The sequence below is a fragment of the Salmo salar genome, chromosome ssa18 (genome assembly GCF_905237065.1).
Source record: "Salmo salar chromosome ssa18, Ssal_v3.1, whole genome shotgun sequence".
In the NCBI taxonomy this organism is placed as follows: Eukaryota; Metazoa; Chordata; class Actinopteri; order Salmoniformes; family Salmonidae; genus Salmo; species Salmo salar.
Window position 1 is genome coordinate 70391992 of NC_059459.1, and position 19003 is coordinate 70410994.

Sequence of the window (19003 nt, forward strand, 5' to 3'; positions counted from 1 at the left end):
GTGTGTGTGTGTGTTCATTCGTTCGTTCACACCCTGGGCTGAGGGTGTTAACTGTGTTTGTAGTGGAGGATGTACCACACAGAGGTGAGTTTCTCAGCGGCTTCCTGTCACTGTTATAAGTCTACAGCTTCACAGGAGGAAACCAAACCCACCAGTGTGAAGAAAAGGTTCACAACAGTAACTGTACTTTTAAGAGTGGATGTTAAGGTGTCTGTTGAAGGAGAGGAGATCAGGCCTGGAAGGTGTAAGCTGGACCATATGGATTCTGGAATATCAAGTAAGCTTTTGTTTCACTATTGGAAACCAATGATCACTGTAGGTTAATGGAAACTGATGAATAAGTGATAAATGTTCTCCATAGCTTAAAGTGCCAGCAAAACGTCTTCACTTGCAGCTACTACATGAAGAAGTTGTATGTGTAGTAGATTCATGCCCTCAGTAGTTTTCATTTAAACAGTGCTATATACAATAATCAATAGTTTGATGCATTAACAAACCAATCAATCATATTGTTTATTGCTTTTCTGCCATGTCCCTCTGTGTCTGCACATGTAGGTTCTCTCTCCAGCATGTCGATGACCCCGTCCAGCCCTGGTACCCCAGGTCGACCCCCCCATACCGCTGCCCCCGGGCCCCTCCAGGCTCCTCTCGGCACTGCTCTGGTCCAGTTCCAGCTAGGCCTCTTCAGGGAGGTGGTTCGGGTGTCTGGTGGGCAGCTCAGCTACTGCCATGCCAAGAGACTGGCTGCAGAGATCATAGAACGCAAGGTAAACCCATAGACCTACATACAGTCACCTCACAAAGTATTGCCACCCTTGATAAAGATGAGAAAAAAATACTATAAAATAAATAATACAAATACTGAGCTATAATATTTGCTCAAAATAAATGAGAACATTTTATTATTTTAAACTAATGCAATTGCTCAGAAATATAGATTTTATTTAACAAGTAACCATTTTTTCCCAAAATGCAAGGTGTAAAGGTTATTGCTACTACTAAAGATTCTTTGAGATAAAATCAAACAAAATTGAATCTGCATGACCATTTTACTTTTTTAAGAAACTGTACTGTGGCCTTCCATGGTTTCCTGTGCCACTGGGGTATAAAAAATGAGTTAACACACATGTAAAATCCATTTGTCATTCATCACCACGGGGAAAGCAGTGGTGTAAAGTACTTAAGTCGTTTTTTATGGTATCTGTACTTTACTTTACTATTTATATTTTTGACAACTTTTACTTTTACTCCACTACATTCCTAAAGAAAATAATGTATGTTTTACTACATACATTTTCCCTGACATCCTAAAGTCCTATTCGCACACTTATCAAGAGAACATCACTGGTCATCCATATACTGCCTCTGATCTGGGAGACTCACTAAACACAAAGGCTTCTTTTGTAAATTATGTCTGAGTGTTGGAAGTTTGCCCCTCGCTATCCGTCAATAAACTTTTTTTTTTTTTTTAATTGTGCCATCTGGTTTGCTTAATGTAATAAATGTTTTATACATTTTTCTTTTACTTTTGATACTTACCTATATTTTAAAAAGGCCTTTATAGAGCGTTATCAACAAATGTGAACGCCTGGAGCTTGCTAAACTTCACTGGAACCGGCTCTATGGTGATATGAGACAAAAATAGAGGTCTTTGTCCACCAACACCAGCAGTGGGTTTGGCGTTGAAAGATGGATGCATGTGTAGAAAATAACCTCATATCTACTGTAAAATATAGTGTTGGATATTTGATGTTATGAAGTTGTTTTGATTCCACTGGTCCTGGGGCCCTTGTTAAGATCAATGTCATCATGAACTCTACCAAGTACCAGAACATTTTTGTCAAAAATCTGGTTGCTGCTGCTGCCAGGAGGCTGAAACTTGGCCACAAATGAATCTTCCAGCAAGACAATGACCCCAAGCATTCATCCGAATCCACCAAGAAATGGTTAATTGACCACAAAACCAACATTTTTGCAATGACCATCTCAGTCTCTGGATTTGAGCCCCATTGAAAACCTTGGGTTTGAATTAAAGAGGGGAGTCCATAAGCGCAGACCGAAGGATATCAAGGATCTGGAAAGATTCTGTATGGAGGAATGGTCCAAGATCCAACCCAATGTGTTCTCCAATCTCATAAAACATCAAAGAAAAAGGCTCAGTGCCGTTATCCTCTTGCAAGGGGAGGTGCACAAAGTATTGAAAATCATTTCACACCCATCTTTTTGAGAATAAAAAATATTACTTGTTAAACTAAATCTCTTTCTCTGACCAATTGTATTAGTATGAAATGTTCTACTGTTTTGCAGCATACAATATAACTCAGTATTTGTATTTGTTTTATACAAAACATTTTTTGCTCTTTAACAACTGTGCCAATAATTCTGGAGGTGACTGTACAGACACTGAGTGTACTAAACATGAGTTTCACACACTTTTTCCCTCAGAACAGCCTCAATTCGTCCCAGTCGAATGCATGGAAAGCATTCCACAGGGATGTCCTTTGGGAGGTGGACCATTCTTGATACACACAGGAAACTATTGAGCTTGAAAAACCCAGCAGCATTGCAGTTCTTGACACAAACCGGTGTGCCTGGCACCTACTATCATACCCCATTCAAAGGCTCTTAAGTCTTTTGTCTTGCCCAATTTTTGGTATTTATTTCACCTTTATTTAACCCGGTAGGCTAGTTGAGAACAAGTTCTCATTTACAACTGCGACCTGGCCAAGATAAAGCAAACAAGAACACAGAGTTACACATGGAATAAACAAGCGTACAGTCAATAACAAAATAGAAAAAAAAATAAGTCTATATACAGTGTGTGCAAATGGCGTGAGGAGTTAAGGCAATAAATAGGCCATAGTAGCAAGTAATTATAATTTAGCAAATTAACACTGGAGTGAGTGATGTTCAAGTAGAAATACTGGTGTGCAAAAGAGCAGAAAAGTAAATTAAAACAATATGGGGATGAGGTAGGTAGATTGGATGGACTATTTACAGATGGCTATGTACAGCTGCAGCGATCGATTAGCTGCTCGGATAAAAAACGTATTTTGTAAATACACAATCCATGTCTCAATTGCCTCAAGGTTTAAAAATGATTCTTCTTTAACCCGTCTCCTCCCCTTCATCTACATTGATTTGAAGTGGATTTAACAAGTGACATCAATAAGGGATCATATCTTTCACCTGGTCAATCTGTCATGGAAAGAGCAGGTGTTCATAATGTTTTATAACACTCAGTCCCAGACCTGTGTGTTTTATTTTAGCCAACTACTCTGACTATCGTTGTGATACCATACAGTGGCTATAATCTTTCTCTTTCGTGCTCTCCATCTCTCCCTTTCTCTCTGTTTCACTCTCTCTGTTAATTCAGTTCAGTATTCTTTATTGACATGGGAAGAAAACACATTATCAAAGTAAATATATAGCGACGATGGTCAAAGACCAACATATACTAGACTGTTATGTAATTATTAAGCAATACAAATGACAATGTCACTCATATTAACAGCAATTCCAACACATATTTATAAAGAATAATCACACTACTTCTCACTGGCTGTCCCTCAGGTTGTGGCAGGAGGCCGCACATTTGGCTGATAAAACACAGCATTTCGTTTTTTCACCAAGTTTGTATTTAAGTTTGTCTTCATCATTTTAAGTTTTTTGCAAATTCTTCATATCGTTTTTTATAATTTTGGAGAATAATGTATTATGTCAGAATATCTGTCACAGTTTGACACAAAATGCAGCTGTTTCCATCTCTTCCTGGGTGCAGAATGAGCACATCCTGTCCTCTCTGGGCAGCCAGATGTGCCTGTGACGACCGGTCTATGGACAGTGCTGTGCTCACTGAGTCTGTACATAGTGTTTTCCTCGGTTTTCTATCAGTCGCAGTGGTCAAATGGCATTAAAGATTACTTCGATTTTTGTTGTGGTTGGGCCAGATTGTGAGTGCCTGAGGCTTTGTTGGGTTGGTAGTGGTTAGTGAACCGAGCCTCAGAACCAGCTGGCTGGTGAATAACATTTGGTGTCTCTTTTTAGGATAATAATCAGAACTGGGAATTGGAATGATTCAAATTAAATCCAATTTTATTAGTCACATGCGCCAAATACAACAGGTGTAGTCCTTACAGTGAAATGTTTACTTATGAGACCCTAACCAACAATGCCGTTTTAATGCAAATGCAAATAGTCTGTTTAGCCATTCGATTAGATGTTCAGGAGTCTTATGGCTTGGAGGTAGAAGCTGTTTAGAAGCCTCTTGGACCTAGACATGGTGCAACGGTACCGCTTGCCATGCGGTAGCAGAGAGAACGGTCTATGACTAGGGTGGCTGGAGTCTTTGACCATTTTTAGGTCCTTCCTTTGACACCACCTGGTATGGAGATCCTGGATGGCAGGAAGCTTGGCTCCAGTGACGTACTGGGCCATATGCACTACCCTCTGTAGTGCCTTGCGGTCGGAGGCCGAGCAGTTGCCATACCAGGCAGTGATGCAGCCAGTCATGATGCTCTCAATGGTGCAGCTGTAGAACCTTTTGAGGATCTGAGGATTCTGCTCTGCATGCGTTGTTTGGAGTTTTTCTCTGTACTCTGAGGATGCTCTTGCAGAGTTTCAATTGGGTGCTTGTCCCATTTGTAAAATTCTTCTTTTGTAAGCGGACCCCACACTTCACTGGAATACAGTGCAATTGGTTATATTATTGAGTTGAATATTTTGAGCCAGATCCTAATTGGTATGTTTAATTTAATAGATATCTTTAATGCCATAGAAGCCCTCCTTGCTTTGTCTTTCAGTTCCTTCACAGCCAGGTTGAAGTTCCCTCTGTGGCTGATTCTTATTCCTAAATATGTGTAGATGTGTGTTGTATATGAGTAGAGCCCAGTAAAAATTTATATTGGTTTCCCTGACATCTGGATCTGTTCTGGAAAATCATAATTTTTGTCTTTTTGAGATTGACTGTTAGGGCCCAGTTCTGACAAAACTGTTTACAGATGATCTAATTGTTGCTGTAACCTCTCTTTTGTGGGGGACAGTAGCACCAGGTCATCTGCATACAGGAGCCATTTTATTTCTGTGTCGTTAAGAGTGAGACCAGGGGCTGTTGTTCTAGTGTTTATGTCAATTCATGTATACTGAATAGGAATAAATAGACTTGAGTTCAAGTTGTTCCCCTGTTTCACTCCGCACCCTTGGGAAAATACATGTCTATGTTTATTTCCAATTTTGACTGTTATTTCTATACATTGATTTGATGACATGTGTTTTTCCAATTCGTTTGAGAAAAATGTCTTCATGCCAAATTGGATATCTACAAAGCAGGATAAATGTATTGATTCACGTTTATCAGTTAGGATTTGTAGGGTATAAATGTGTTCTGATGTTTGATCATTTGGTAGGAATGCAATTTCACTTTTGCTCGGGACATTGTTTTCACTGAGAAAGTGAAAGAATCTGCTGTTCATGACGGTGCCAAATATTTTCCCCAGGTTGCTGTTGACACAAATGCAATGGTAATTGTTTGGATGAAATGTGTCTACATTTTTACAAAAAAATTGGGTTCCAGAGGTCAGGGAAATATATATTTTGAATATGGAAGTGCTACATTTTGTGGTGTGTGTATTTTATCATTTCGTTTAATATTCCGTCAGTATCACAAGCATTTCTGACTTGCAGGGCCTGTATTTTTTTCTGATTGTTTTTATTTATTTTTATTTAACCTTTATTTAACTATTTAACTTTATTTAAGAACAAATTCTTATTTGCAATGATGGCCTACCAAAAGGAAAATGCCTCCTGCGGGGACGGGGGCCTGGGATTAAAATAAGTAAATAAATACAATATAAATAGGACAAAACACACATCACAACAAGAGAGACAACACAACACTACATAAAGAGAGACCTAAGACAACATCATAGCAAGGCAGCAACACGTGACAACACAGCATGGTATCAACATAACAACAACATGGTAGCAACACAACATGGTACAAACATTATTGGGCACAGTCAACAGCACAAAGGGCAAGAAGGTAGAGACAACAATACATCACACAAAGCAGCCACAACTGTCAGTAAGAGTGTCCATGATTGAGTCTTTGAATTAAGAGATTGAGATAAAACTGTCCAATTTGAGTGTTTGTTGCAGCTCGTTCCAGTCGCTAGCTGCAGCGAACTGAAAAGAGGAGCGACCCAGGGATGTGTGTGCTTTGGGGCCCTTTAACAGAATGTGACTGGCAGAACAGGTGTTGTATGTGGAGGATGAGGGAGTGTTACTGGGGAATCCAACGGGTTCTGGTTGTCTTTAATGGCTGATTCAATCATTTACAGTTTTATAGATTTATTTTTGCGAATTCACTGTAATATGTCTATATAGTTCTTCAAAGTGATGGTTCCATAGCTCACCGTTTTGGATGTCCAATTCTGCTGGGGAAGTTCCAACTTCCCCAGCAGTTGTTTGAATCAATGGATTCCTCAACGTCATTAAGTTGGTGTCTGATGTGTGGTTCTTTCTTTGTTCTGAGAGTCTGTCTGGATTCTTTTAGGGTTTTCCAATACTGAGTGCTCAGTTCCTGGTTGTCTGGTTCTCTGTGTTTTTGGTTAGGTAGTTTCCTATATATATTTTTTAATGGATTTGCAATCATAATCAAATCATTTTTCACAATTTGTCTTATTTGGATTGATTTTAGGCGTCTTTTTAAAATTGGATGAGGACGTGTCCCAAAAAATGTGTTTGTTTTGTACAGCCTAATGTACACCTCCCTTACTGTGGTGATGTGTGGGCCAGGTTTCTGGTAGTTTTCCATGCTATTCTTAGTCCATCTATAGGACTGATTGGTCTTGTGTAATTTACTGGTCTCTTCTCCATTTTGGTTTGCTTCTTCCCTTTTAAGGTATGCTGTAATTTTGTATGGTCTGATAGTGGTGTTAGTGGGCTGAGTGGGGAAGACACTGGATCTAAGTCTGGGATGACATCATCCACAGTACTACTAAGAGCAGAGCTGTATGTATACCTCCTTAAAAAGTCCCCTCGTAGCCTTCCATATGCACAGACCCAGGTTCCCATTTATGTTGTTTTTATCAAAGTTCTTCCTGGGTGGATATGAGGGCAGAGGAGGTTTATAGGTATGTGTTTGTCTCCACATGTGCTAATGGTATCTGGTTCTTCTCTAGTCCTAGTATTAAGATCAGAACATTTCCTTGGACCTGGAAATGATTGCTCTCCTCTTCTAGAACGGAGAAGCTCTCTTGTAGTGAGGGGATTCTGATGGAGGATGTATGTACTGTAGCACACACAAATACATTTTGGTCAATGGAGATTACCAAAATGTATCTCTCTCTCTCTCTTCCTCCCCCCCTCTGTCTCTACCTCACCTCGGTGAGAGATGGCCATGTTACTTCATCAGCCAGAGGGGCTGCCATGTGGTTTAGCTGTGTCTGCAGCTAACTTTCCAACCACAGCCTTCCACACACACCCCTCCGTGCCTGTCTCGCTCAAATTAGCCCCCTTATCCTTTGATCTTCTGACTGTTTCCAGGCAGGTCAGTTGGCCCGTGTAGTCTTTGTGTAAGAACTTGTATGCGGTTTGTGTGAATAATGTGTATCTCTCAGATCATTGCACTCCTGTCTTTCCTGTCTATAGGAACAAACACCCAACCAAACACACTCACACTTGTTTCCATCTCATTTGAAAATCTATTTTTTTATTTAACCTTTATTTAACTAGGCAAGTCAGTTAAGAACACATTCTTATTTACAATGACGGCCTAGGAACGGTGGGTTAACTGCCATAGTCAGAACGACAGATTTTTACCTTGTCAGCTCGGGGATTCGATCAAGCAACCTTTCGGTTACTGGCCCAACGCTCTAACCACTAGGCTACCTGCCGCCCCTAACGCCGGCACTCACATTGTTCCATGACCAGTCTCTCTCTATAATGGCCTACCCCTCCCTCAACGCCAACGTCTGTCTGCATGCTTTCGATGATGCTAACCAGACAGACCTCCTCTATAATCTGTCTCTCCTGTTCTGCCTTGATTGATCAATCAACCGATTTCTAGATTTATTGACTAACTGATTGATCATGTCCCTACCTGTGTACTGCAGGCTCCAGACTGTAATGTGGTGGGTGTTGGGGAGAAGGTCCTCCTGTTCAGACACCAGACAGGCTTGGAACACCTCCTCCACAGACTCACGGACCAGGATGCACTGCTGGACGGCGACCTGATAGAGATCATCCTCTCAGGTCAGACCGGGGTTTGTGTCCCAAATGGAACCCTATTCCCTTTGTAGTGCCCTACTTATGACCAGGGCCCACATATGGTTCATTGAATGTACTGAAATGTAGTACGTTAAGTGTCCAGATAAAGTAATGGAATATCTGCTCTTTCTGATCTGACTCAGGATCAGCTACTGTGACGGAGATAAAGATCCGCCCACACTCCCTGGCTGTCCAATCATATCGCACCCCCACCTTCTGTCATCACTGTGGGGAGATGCTGTGGGGGTTGGTACGTCAAGGGTTAAAATGTGAAGGTAGGAAAGTAGGTACAGTAATAATTCATCCTTCATGTCATTAATCGCAGTAAGAACCTTCACTATTTATTTCATGTTGAATTCTTTGTCGTATCTACCATTTTACCTAAATAGATTTTGTCTTAATTATGTCTCACATCTCTATCCTCTCTCGTCTCTGTAGGTTGCGGGTTAGACTTTCATAAGCGCTGTGCGCTGCAGTTGCCTAGTGACTGTAGGCGTGCACGCCGTCGTGTGTGTGGCCCCAGCCTGTCCTTATTCCCCCCTGCCAGGCCCCGGACACACTCCCTCTCCACACCTGCAGGGGGCAGTATGGAGGAGGTCAGCACCAGTCATTATGGGCCGAATCCATTCCGCTGTTTAAGAGTGACATTTGTGTGTGATTCTAAAATCAGACATGTAATCTTTCTGTTATTCTCTCTCTCCCTCCTTCTTTGTCTTTCACCCATATCATGTTATTGCTATTGTTCTACAGAAAAGCTCTTGCAAAACCCTGTTTTAAAGCATCAGCATTCTGTCCACATGACCCACCATCACATGAGCCACTTCCTCTTAATATATAGCAGTATTCAATTATCTTATAGTTAATAAACTTATTATTATAGCATCTGTGTTATATTATATAGGTTATGCAAACAAATAGTTGGTCAAACCCTAACACCCCCCTCTCCATTTCCCCCTCTCTCTCTCTTCCAGATTAGTATGTCCAAACCCAGGCCCAGACCTCCGTCGTGGGCAGATCAACCGGTGTGGCTGGGGGTGGTCCAGGGAACGGGTGGCGTGGCGGGCAGGGCCAGGGTGCCACACACCTTCCACATCCACAGCTACACCAAGCCCACCGTGTGCCAACACTGCTACCACCTCCTTAAGGGCCTGTTCCGCCAGGGCCTGCAGTGCTCCGGTGAGAGGGGCCAGAGGTCAGGGGTTGAAGGTCATAATTCAGATTGGGAGGTTGGTCACTGGGGTACTAAATACATGTATGATGCTTTCTCTAATCATAAGTTTCTGAAGCAGGTATGTCAATTGTAGTATCTGGGATCTACATCTGTTTATATTAGTTACTATGCTGTTACTAAGCAGTAATGTATTACGGCAGTGTTACGTTACTACACCTAATAGGAAATGCACATGCGCACTATTGGGCCGGGGGCTGTAGTGCACGAGAGGTTTTGACTAAAGGAAAACAAACTGTACTCCCGTCTCCTGCCTGGTCATTTCTCCACAACACAAATATTACAGTGGCGACGAGGTGATTGAACTTCTTAAACGGACATTGCTTTAAGGGAAGAATGTTGCGTGAGTAATGAAACTCAAAATAATGATGTCATTCGTCAGTTATTTTTTATTTTCTTTCGCCAGTAGAAAAGGCTAAGCACTGCTAGTAGGTACAGTGTTCAGGAGCTGCCAAGTAGCAAGACTATTGGAGTCCAGAATAGCGACACTGCCCTCTGGTGGTTAAATAAAAAAACAGTCATTGAACCCATTGAAATTAGGCGATCTCAGTGGAGAAATATTGTCAAGAAAAAAAGGAAGAAGAAACGTAACACGGTGTGTATATTATTACAAATGAGTGCAGTGAATGAAGTAATTGCAGAAACTTCTGAAGTGAAGAATTAGATGAAAATTCAGAAAATTAAGGAATACAAGGAATAAGGAAACTGGACAATTAACTGTGAAAATGGCAACCATTGGTCGAGTACCAGAGTTTGAGGCTACAAAAGAGGATTTTGATTCCTATTTAGAGCGTTTTGAGTGTTGGCGGGCTGCAAATGAAATCAAAGATGAAAAGAAAGCAGATGTATTTCTCAGTGTTTTGGGTGCAACTGAGTATGGATTGCTGAAAGGTCTCATTGAACCACTAAAAGCAGTGGAGTTGACCTATGCAGAACTGACTGAAACTCTTTCAAGGCATTTCAAGCCTAAGCAAATTCTCATTGCAGAACGTTTCAGATTTTACGAACGTCACCAGAGTCAAGGGGAAACTGTGGCTGACTACATCCTTGCTTTGAAAAGGCTGGCAAGTACATGTGAGTTTGCACAATTTCTTGATGATGCTCTTCGAGATAAGTTTGTATGTGGTCTCACAGGTGAAGCATATCACAGAAGGCTTCTGTCAGAGAAGGACCTGACCTTTAAGAAAGCCTGTGATATCGCACTTGGACTCGAGCTTGCCCACAGGGATACTATTGAGCTATCGGGACATGCAGAACGTCAGAAAGGTGTTCACAAGGTCAGTGATGTACGTGGTGGAAAAGGCTCACAAAAGTCACACTTTTCTCAGTCCCGTCCTCAAGGTTACACAAGAACAAAGCAGCCCACATCTCAAAGGTCTAAGCCATGTTGCTACAGATGTGGGGGAGATAATCATCAGCACAGTGAATGTCGATTCCAAAATGAAAAGTGCCACAATTGTGGAAAGGTTGGACATTTACAGAGAGTGTGTAAAGCTTCAAAACGCACAGCAAGAGCGCACAAAGTGTCAGATGCAGCACAAGAAGAGGAAGGTACAACTGAAACAGTATTGGAACTGTTCACAGTGTACACAGCTCAACAACAAAAAGATGGAATCTATCTCAGCATGGAGTTAGCGGGAAAACCAGTACAAATGCAGCTGGACACCGGATCGTCTGTATCTCTGGTTCCAGAGTGTCCTCTTCAGCCAGCGTCCATCCGCCTTTCTTCATACACTGGTGACACTATTCCTGTGTTAGGGCAGATCCAGGTACCAGTCTGGTATGAGGGGAAGGAGTGGACGCTACCACTCCACTGTCAAAGGAGAAAAATCAGCCTTGCTAGGCAGAAACTGGCTACAAAAGATCATGTTGAACTGGGGAGAAATCTTCAGTCTGAGAAATGACAAACCAGTGAGTCAGGCTACACTCACTAACATGCTGGAGAAGCACAAAGAACTTTTCAAAGATGGCTACGGCAAAATACAAGACTTCACAGCAAAAGTCAGAGTGCAAGAAGGAACCAAGCCTATCGTTCACAAACCACGTCCAGTTCCCTATGCTCTTAAGGAAGCAGTAGAGAAGGAACTGGACCGCCTACAGAAGAATAACATAATCACGAAAGTAGCGAGGAGCGACTGGGCCGCTCCGATCGTTGTAGTGCCAAAGAAAGACAAGACCGTCAGAATGTGTGGAGACTACAAGTAAATCACTGGATACTACCAGAGGAGTATCCATTACCAAACGCTGAAGATCTGTTTGCCACTCTAGCTGGTGGGAAGGTTTTCAGTAAGCTGGACCTGTCATTTGCTTATCAGCAACTGAAGCTGGATCCGGAGTCAGAACAGTATCTGACCATCAATACACACTAGGGGCTATTCAGATTCAATCGGTTGGCCTATGGAATCTTGACAGTTCCAGCGATATTCCAACACACAATGAATCAGATCTTGGACGGTATAGACAACGTTGTGTGCTTCATGTACGACATCCTCATGTCAGCACCAACCATTGGAGAGCACCTTGTAGTGCTGGACAAAGTGATGTCAAGACTGGAGAAATACGGAGTGAGAATGAAACGCAGCAAGTGTGAGTTCCTCCAGGACTCAGTGGAGTATCTCGGATACAAGATTGATGCACAAGGCCTGCACCCAACCAACAGCAAGGTGGAAGCAATTGTAAACGCACCAGCACCCACAAATATCTCAGAGCTGAGGTCATTTTTGGGGCTCCTGAACTATTACGGAAAGTTTGTGGCAAACTTGTCCACATTGTTGCATCCGCTTCACCGACTGCTGCAGGCCGATACAAGTTGGAATTGGTCCCCACAATGCGAGGAAGCATTCAAGACTTGCAAACAGCGTCTGCTAAAGAGCAAGTGGCTTGCCCACTACGACACAGAGATGAAGCTGAGACTCGCGTGTGATGCATCTCCATACGGAGTAGGAGTCGTCATCTCACATGTTCTACCATCAGGTGAAGAACACCCTATTGCATTTGCATCACGGACTCTGTCACCAAGTGAGAAAAATTATGCTCAAATTGAGAAGGAAGCCCTGAACATAATATTCGGAGCGAAGAAGTTTCACAAATACCTCTATGGAAGGAAGTTCCAACTGCTGACAGATCACAAGCCTCTGTTGGCTATCCTTGGACCAGCTATACCAACCTTTGCTGCACTTCGAATGCAACGTTGGGCTCTGATATTGCTAGCCTACGACTACGAGATCGAGTATAGACGATCCAGTGAGCACGCAAATGCAGATGCACTATCAAGACTACCATGCAATAGTGACTCTGACAGTGAAGATCTTCCAGATCTCTCTCATTGACAAACTACCCATATCTGCTTCAGACATAGCTGAGGAAAGACCCAGTGCTTTCCAAAGTTTTGGACTTAACATTAGGCAGTTGGCCAACCTTTGTAAATGACGATAACCTTTGTCCATTCATCGACAAGAAAGACCAATTGTCTACTGATCAAGGATGTGTTCTGTGGGGATCAAGGGTGGTGGTACCTCACAAATTCCAGAGGAATTCCAGAGCACCAGCTACAGCAGAAGAAAGCTCATGACAGACACTCAAAGACTGTCAGAGAATTCAAAGAGGGAGAGAGGATGATGGTACAGTGAGGGGAAAAAAGTATTTGATCCCCTGCTGATTTTGTACGTTTGCCCACGGACAAAGAAATGATCAGTCTATAAGTTTAATGGTAGGTTTATTTGAACAGTGAGAGACAGATTAACAACAAAATCCAGAAAAACGCATGTCAAAAATGTTATTAATTGATTTGCATTTTAATGAGGGAAATAAGTATTTGACCCCTCTGCAAAACATGACTTAGTACTTGGTGGCAAAACCCTTGTTGGCAATCACAGAGGTCAGACATTTCTTGTAGTTGGCCACCAGGTTTGCACACATCTCAGGAGGGATTTTGTCCCACTCCTCTTTGCAGATCTTCTCCAAGTCATTAAGGTTTCGAGGCTGACGTTTGACAACTCGAACCTTCAGCTCCCTCCACAGATTTTCTATGGTATTAAGGTCTGGAGACTGGCTAGGCCACTCCAGGACCATAATGTGCTTCTTCTTGATACACTCCTTTGTTGCCTTGGCCGTGTGTTTTGGGTCATTGTCATGCTGAAATACCAATCCACGACCTATTTTCAATGCCCTGGCTGAAGGAAGGAGGTTCTCACCCAAGATTTGACGGTACATGGCCCCGTCCATCGTCCCTTTGATGCGGTGAAGTTGTCCTGTCCCCTTAGCAGAAAAACACCCCCAAAGCATAATGTTTCCACCTCCATGTTTGACGTTGGGGATGGGTCATAGGCAGCATTCCTCCTCCTCCAAACACAGCGAGTTGAGTTGATGCCAAAGAGCTCCATTTTGGTCTCATCTGACCACAACACTTTCACCCAGTTGTCCTCTGAATCATTCAGATGTTCATTGGCAAACTTCAGACGGGCATGTATATGTGCTTTCTTGAGCAGGGGGACCTTGTGGGCGCTGCAGGATTTCAGTCCTTTACGGCGTAGTGTGTTACCAATTGTTTTCTTGGTGACTATGGTCCCAGTTGCCTTGAGATCATTGACAAGATCCTCCCGTGTAGTTCTGGGCTGATTCCTCACCGTTCTCATGGGGGTGTTTTTCTTTGTCAGTGTGCATACGTACAAAATCAGCAGGGGATCAAATACTTTTTTCCCTCACTGTATATAGACTGTAAGCTGAACTGCCATCGTCGCTGTGAGTCCTCCCTGGTACCCGCTGACTGTCCTGGAGTGAGGACGAACACCAATGGGGAAGGAGGTGAGAGACAATGACAAACATAATGGCCTTAAATGTCAAAACTATTCCTAATGCTTTCAAGATGAAAGAAAAACTGCATATGTAATTGACTGTGTACTGTATTTACTTATTCAGTGACAGTTTAGTATTGCGGTTTGGTAGTGGTTTAGTGTTGTGGTTTAGTAGTGGTTTAGTATTGTGGTTTGGTAGTGGTTTAGTAGTGGTTTAGTATTGCGGTTTGGTAGTGGTTTAGTGTTGTGGTTTAGTATTGATGTAGTAAAGGATGCTACACAGACTCAGTGTCCAGTCTGGGCTATAATGACGACACAGAGGAGGAGGATATGAGATGCAGTATGACATCACTAGAAGACCATGACGATGAGCCATCAACTGAGGACCCATTCGCTGAGATCAAGGAGGTGGGACACCAGCCACCAATCACGTAAGAGGGATAACAAAATGCTGGGCTTTGATAGGATGTAAAGTTCAGTATGTTTCCACTTTGAGTTTTGATGATTATTTACTTATGATAGAGTATAGTACATCAGTGTCTGTCAACTGAAGTTGTAATAGTTCTCTCTCCCTCTTTCATCCCTTCTTCCCTCCCCCTTCCCTCTCTCTCTCTCTCTCTCTCTCCATCCTTCCCTCTCCCTCCATCCCTCCCTCTCTCTCTCCCAGTCCGTGTTTCAGTAGTTATATTCCTCTGATGCGGGTGGTCCAATCAGTTCGTCACACTAAGAGACGGGCCAGTGGAGTCCTGAGAGAGGGCTGGCTACTGCATCACACCAACACCGACACACTGGTGAGAACGAACACACACACACACACACACACACACACACACACACACACACACACACACACACACACACACACACAGTAGCTGCGAAGGGGGGAGGGGGGATGTAGAATAATTTTTTTTTTTGCCAGCGCTGAAGATGTCTATATCAGTCTGCTAATACAGGACCAGTAAAGGCCCAGTGCACTACTTTTGTGAAAAAATGTAAACTACATGTATTTGTAAATGTAACTTATTTCTATGTGAACTGAAATGGTCTATTCATTTATTTTACTAGACTCTCTTAACCAGAGCAATTTACAGTACTGAGTGCATACATTTTCACACTGGTCCCCCGTGGGAATCAAACCCACAACCCGAGCAGTGCAAGCACCATGCTCTACCAACTGAGCCACATCATCACAAAACACTTGATGTCTCAATGTACTCAGTTACTGTATTGAACATTGTTTTTCTTCATGGTGATGGAAAGTCTACAGGTTCTAACCTAGATGACCAGCCTATATACAATACAGTAATGTACATTTACATTAAGTGGTTTGTAAGGATGGTAAATTAAAACTGCACAAAAAGTGGTTGTTTTTCATCAAGACAAATATTAATTTGATGTGGATGTTTTGAGTCTTTGCCTAAAACAAAAGAGGGCTCCCGAGTGGTGCAGCGGTCTAAGGCACTGCATCTTAGTTCCCAGAGGCGTCACTACAGACCCTGGTTTGATTCCAGGCTGTATCACAACCGGACGTGATTGGGAGCCCCATAAGGCAGCACTCAATAATATATATTTTTATTCTGATTTTTCAGGGGGGCTGCAGCATCCTCAGCACCCCTACTTCAGACAGACAGACAGACAGACAGACAGACATCTATAACATACTTTCCTATTGTTTCTGTCAGAGGAAACGTCATTACTGGATATTGGACTGGAAGAATATTACTCTGTATCAGAATGAGACAAGCACCAAGTACTACAAGGTAGGTCAATGGTTGTTGCTTAGCTTCTTAGACCTCACTGCCCTTTTCTGAGATATCTACTGCAGCCCTTTGTGCTGTTGTCTGTGCCCAACAATTTTTGTACCATGTTTTGTGCTGCTACCATGTTGTGCTGCTACCATGTTGTGTTGCTGCCATGCTATGTTGTTGTCTTAGGTCTTGCGTTATGTAGTGTTGTCTCTCTTGTCGTGTATTTTTATTTAATTTATTTGTATTTTTATTCCCAGCCTCCATCCTTGCAGGAGGCCTTTTGGTAGGCCGTCATCGTTAACAACAAATTACTATTTACAGGCTTGCCTAGTTAAATAAAGGTTAAATAAAACATTAAAAAAGTTACATGGGATGAAAGAATCATCTAGCATTTACCAAACCAAGGCCAGTCAGTCACCTCAACACGACAGTACTGACCTCTAGTGGCCAAATAGAATATCAACATCAACAAATATGTTTTTTTCTGTCTTCCACTCTCCCTTATTTTGGGCTCCCGAGTGGCGCAGCGGTCTAAGGCACTGCGTCTCAGTGCTAGAGGTGTCACTACAGACCCTGGTTTGATTCCAGGCTGTATCACAACCGGCCCTGATTGCGAGTCCCATAGGGCGGCGCACAATTGACCCAGCGTCGTCTGGGTTAGGACGGGGTAGGCCGTCATTGTAAATAAGAATTTGATCTTAACTGACTTGCCTAGTTAAATAAAATTAGCCCATGTCTCAGCCTTTCCCTTACATTTTCATCCATTCTCCTCCCCTTCCTCCATCTCTAGGAGCTTCCTCTGTCTAACGTGCTGCAGGTGCGAGGCCCCGCCCAGCTGTCTGGCCCCTTGTTGCCAGACAACAGTGTCCACTCGTTCGAGGTGGTGACGGGCACGCTGGTATACTGTGTGCTGGCGGGCAGGGACGGGCAGGCCTGGGAGACCGCAGTACGCCAGGCTCTGATGCCCGTCCTGAGCAGCGGGCAGACGGGCAGACAGGGTGAGTCAGAGAGTTAGCTAGCTTGTTTGGACTGTGGTAGAAGTGTAGTCAAAGACAGTACAGTATGAAGACAGGCAGAATCCTCGATCAGACTTGTAGACGATGTCATGGCGACTTTGGCTAGCTAAAGTCATGTGCAGGAACATGTCATCGGGTCTAACGGTCGACTCGCGCCGAACTGCACATGTACAGGCCGTCAAATCAAATGCACTCCATCCATATAAAGTTGTTGATGAAAATGAAAACGTTAGTTTGTCACTTTTTTTACGAGGTAAAATAAGGCCTGAAAACTACGGCAATTTTTTTTTTCAACAGCAAGAGAGGAGTTAGCACAATTATTCAATAGGTGTCTCCATAATGACAATCTAAATACGCTCAAATTGCTTCTCCGCATTTCTCCCTTTGCTACTGGGTAATCAAACCAAATCATTTAATCTGAACTATAGAAGTGATTGATAGTGAATGATTAAGAGGTGGGGACCCTCAGCAACAGGGCTCCAGCCAGTGAGGGGCCAAAGGAGGTACATGCTTGTGCTGCTGCAATTCCCCATCACCACATAAGAGACGGAGAGTAGAGGAACAGACAGAGATAATGTTAATGGGCAATTTATTGTCATCAAGAGACTTGAACACGGCATTGGTAATGGTCATTGAATCACCAGCTGGAATGTTGATTATTCCTCCAAATGTGCTTATGATTTGAGAGTTTCTTGCTGTGGTATCTTATCACCCACACACAGTTGCTTCTTGCTTGTGACTTTCATCAATAATCAACGAGTAAGACTCATTCCCAATGTCCTTTATTAGTTCCTCATGCACTGCAGGCCCTATAACTGCATTTATGAGCGCTGTGCATTTTGTTCTGTGGATATTGATTCCTTTATTAGCAATGTCGTCAACAACACATCCCAGGTGATCTGCAGTTGCAATGCTGGAGTGGCATGTAATATGTGCAGCCATCTGTAACTCTGATCGTTTAACTGTGTTATTCTCTCGTACAAATGTAGTTCCTGTGTCAGACAATGTTCTTGCGTTAGAAAATGGAGCAGCATTTCTCTTGTGTTTCTCCGTTTGTGCATGAGAATTAAGATCAATAACGTTACACACAGTAAGCTTTTCTGTCATCTCCTGGGGTGCTCTTAGTCCATTCCTTTATATCCCGTTCTCTTTCCCAGTCTTTGCAATATTTTCGCCCATATTTTGCCCATGGACCTGGCATTCTGACAGTAGAATCGTGTCTTGCCAGTAAACTTAGCGCGTCAAACCGGTTCGTTCCTCTGACTTCAACTTTCTGGCCAATGTTCGCTAGCTAGCTGGATACATACACATTGTTCGATCCTTTCTGAAACTATTGGACGATTATTTGTCAGTTTCTCTCCCTTCCTGTGTTGGCTTTAAATGTTGGTAGGACTGGGGGCGGTCAGGATACAACGAACGAAGCAAATCATTTTGAGGGATAAGTATGTAGCTAGATGGCTATCTAGCGCTGCTGTTCGTTGTTGAATCATCAATTGTCATGATGTGCGCGCACGTTGCGCTCCTCTCACTGTGGTGACTCAGCTAAGCTGCCTACAGTGATGACAATTTAGCAACTTTTCACACTACCCTGGCAACTTTGTTTTTCAAACGGCACCTAGCAACACATTTTGCTACTTTAAAACATTTATTTGGAACTTTTAGCAACTTTTGAAAAGTGACTCAAACGCCAAAATGCATTTTCCCTCTAAATGACACAAAACCGATTTTCTCTGTCACACACCCAGTCACAACACACGTGCCTGGCTGCAAAAGTGCATTGTGAGTGACGTCAGCAGCAGGCGCTCAGCTCGTGCACAGGCAGCAGCAATTTCAGCAAATTGTAAGTCATTGTTGGTTGACTGCAGCAGCAGCAGTACGGGTTCGACGGGACAAACCCAAATGAATATAGTTATTCACAAATGTTTGATCTTGAACAGAACTTACAACATC

The 19003-nt window shown here is 42.9% G+C and overlaps 1 protein-coding gene across 2 annotated transcripts in view; it reads left to right on the top strand.

Moving 5' to 3' along the window:
* The first annotated feature begins 72 nt into the window (after nt 1-72).
* Nucleotides 73-19003, top strand: part of LOC106578015 (serine/threonine-protein kinase D3) — a 27628-nt gene continuing 8697 nt past the window's right edge. For both annotated transcript variants that reach the window (XM_014156546.2, XM_045700495.1), the window contains exons 1-11: nt 73-277; nt 556-767; nt 8115-8253; nt 8412-8543; nt 8707-8864; nt 9240-9444; nt 14210-14299; nt 14573-14720; nt 14957-15080; nt 15972-16049; nt 16828-17035. In XM_014156546.2, the coding sequence (XP_014012021.1) occupies nt 259-277; nt 556-767; nt 8115-8253; nt 8412-8543; nt 8707-8864; nt 9240-9444; nt 14210-14299; nt 14573-14720; nt 14957-15080; nt 15972-16049; nt 16828-17035 (1513 nt within the window). In that variant the 5' untranslated portion in view covers nt 73-258. The remainder of the gene's footprint in view (nt 278-555; nt 768-8114; nt 8254-8411; nt 8544-8706; nt 8865-9239; nt 9445-14209; nt 14300-14572; nt 14721-14956; nt 15081-15971; nt 16050-16827; nt 17036-19003) is intronic.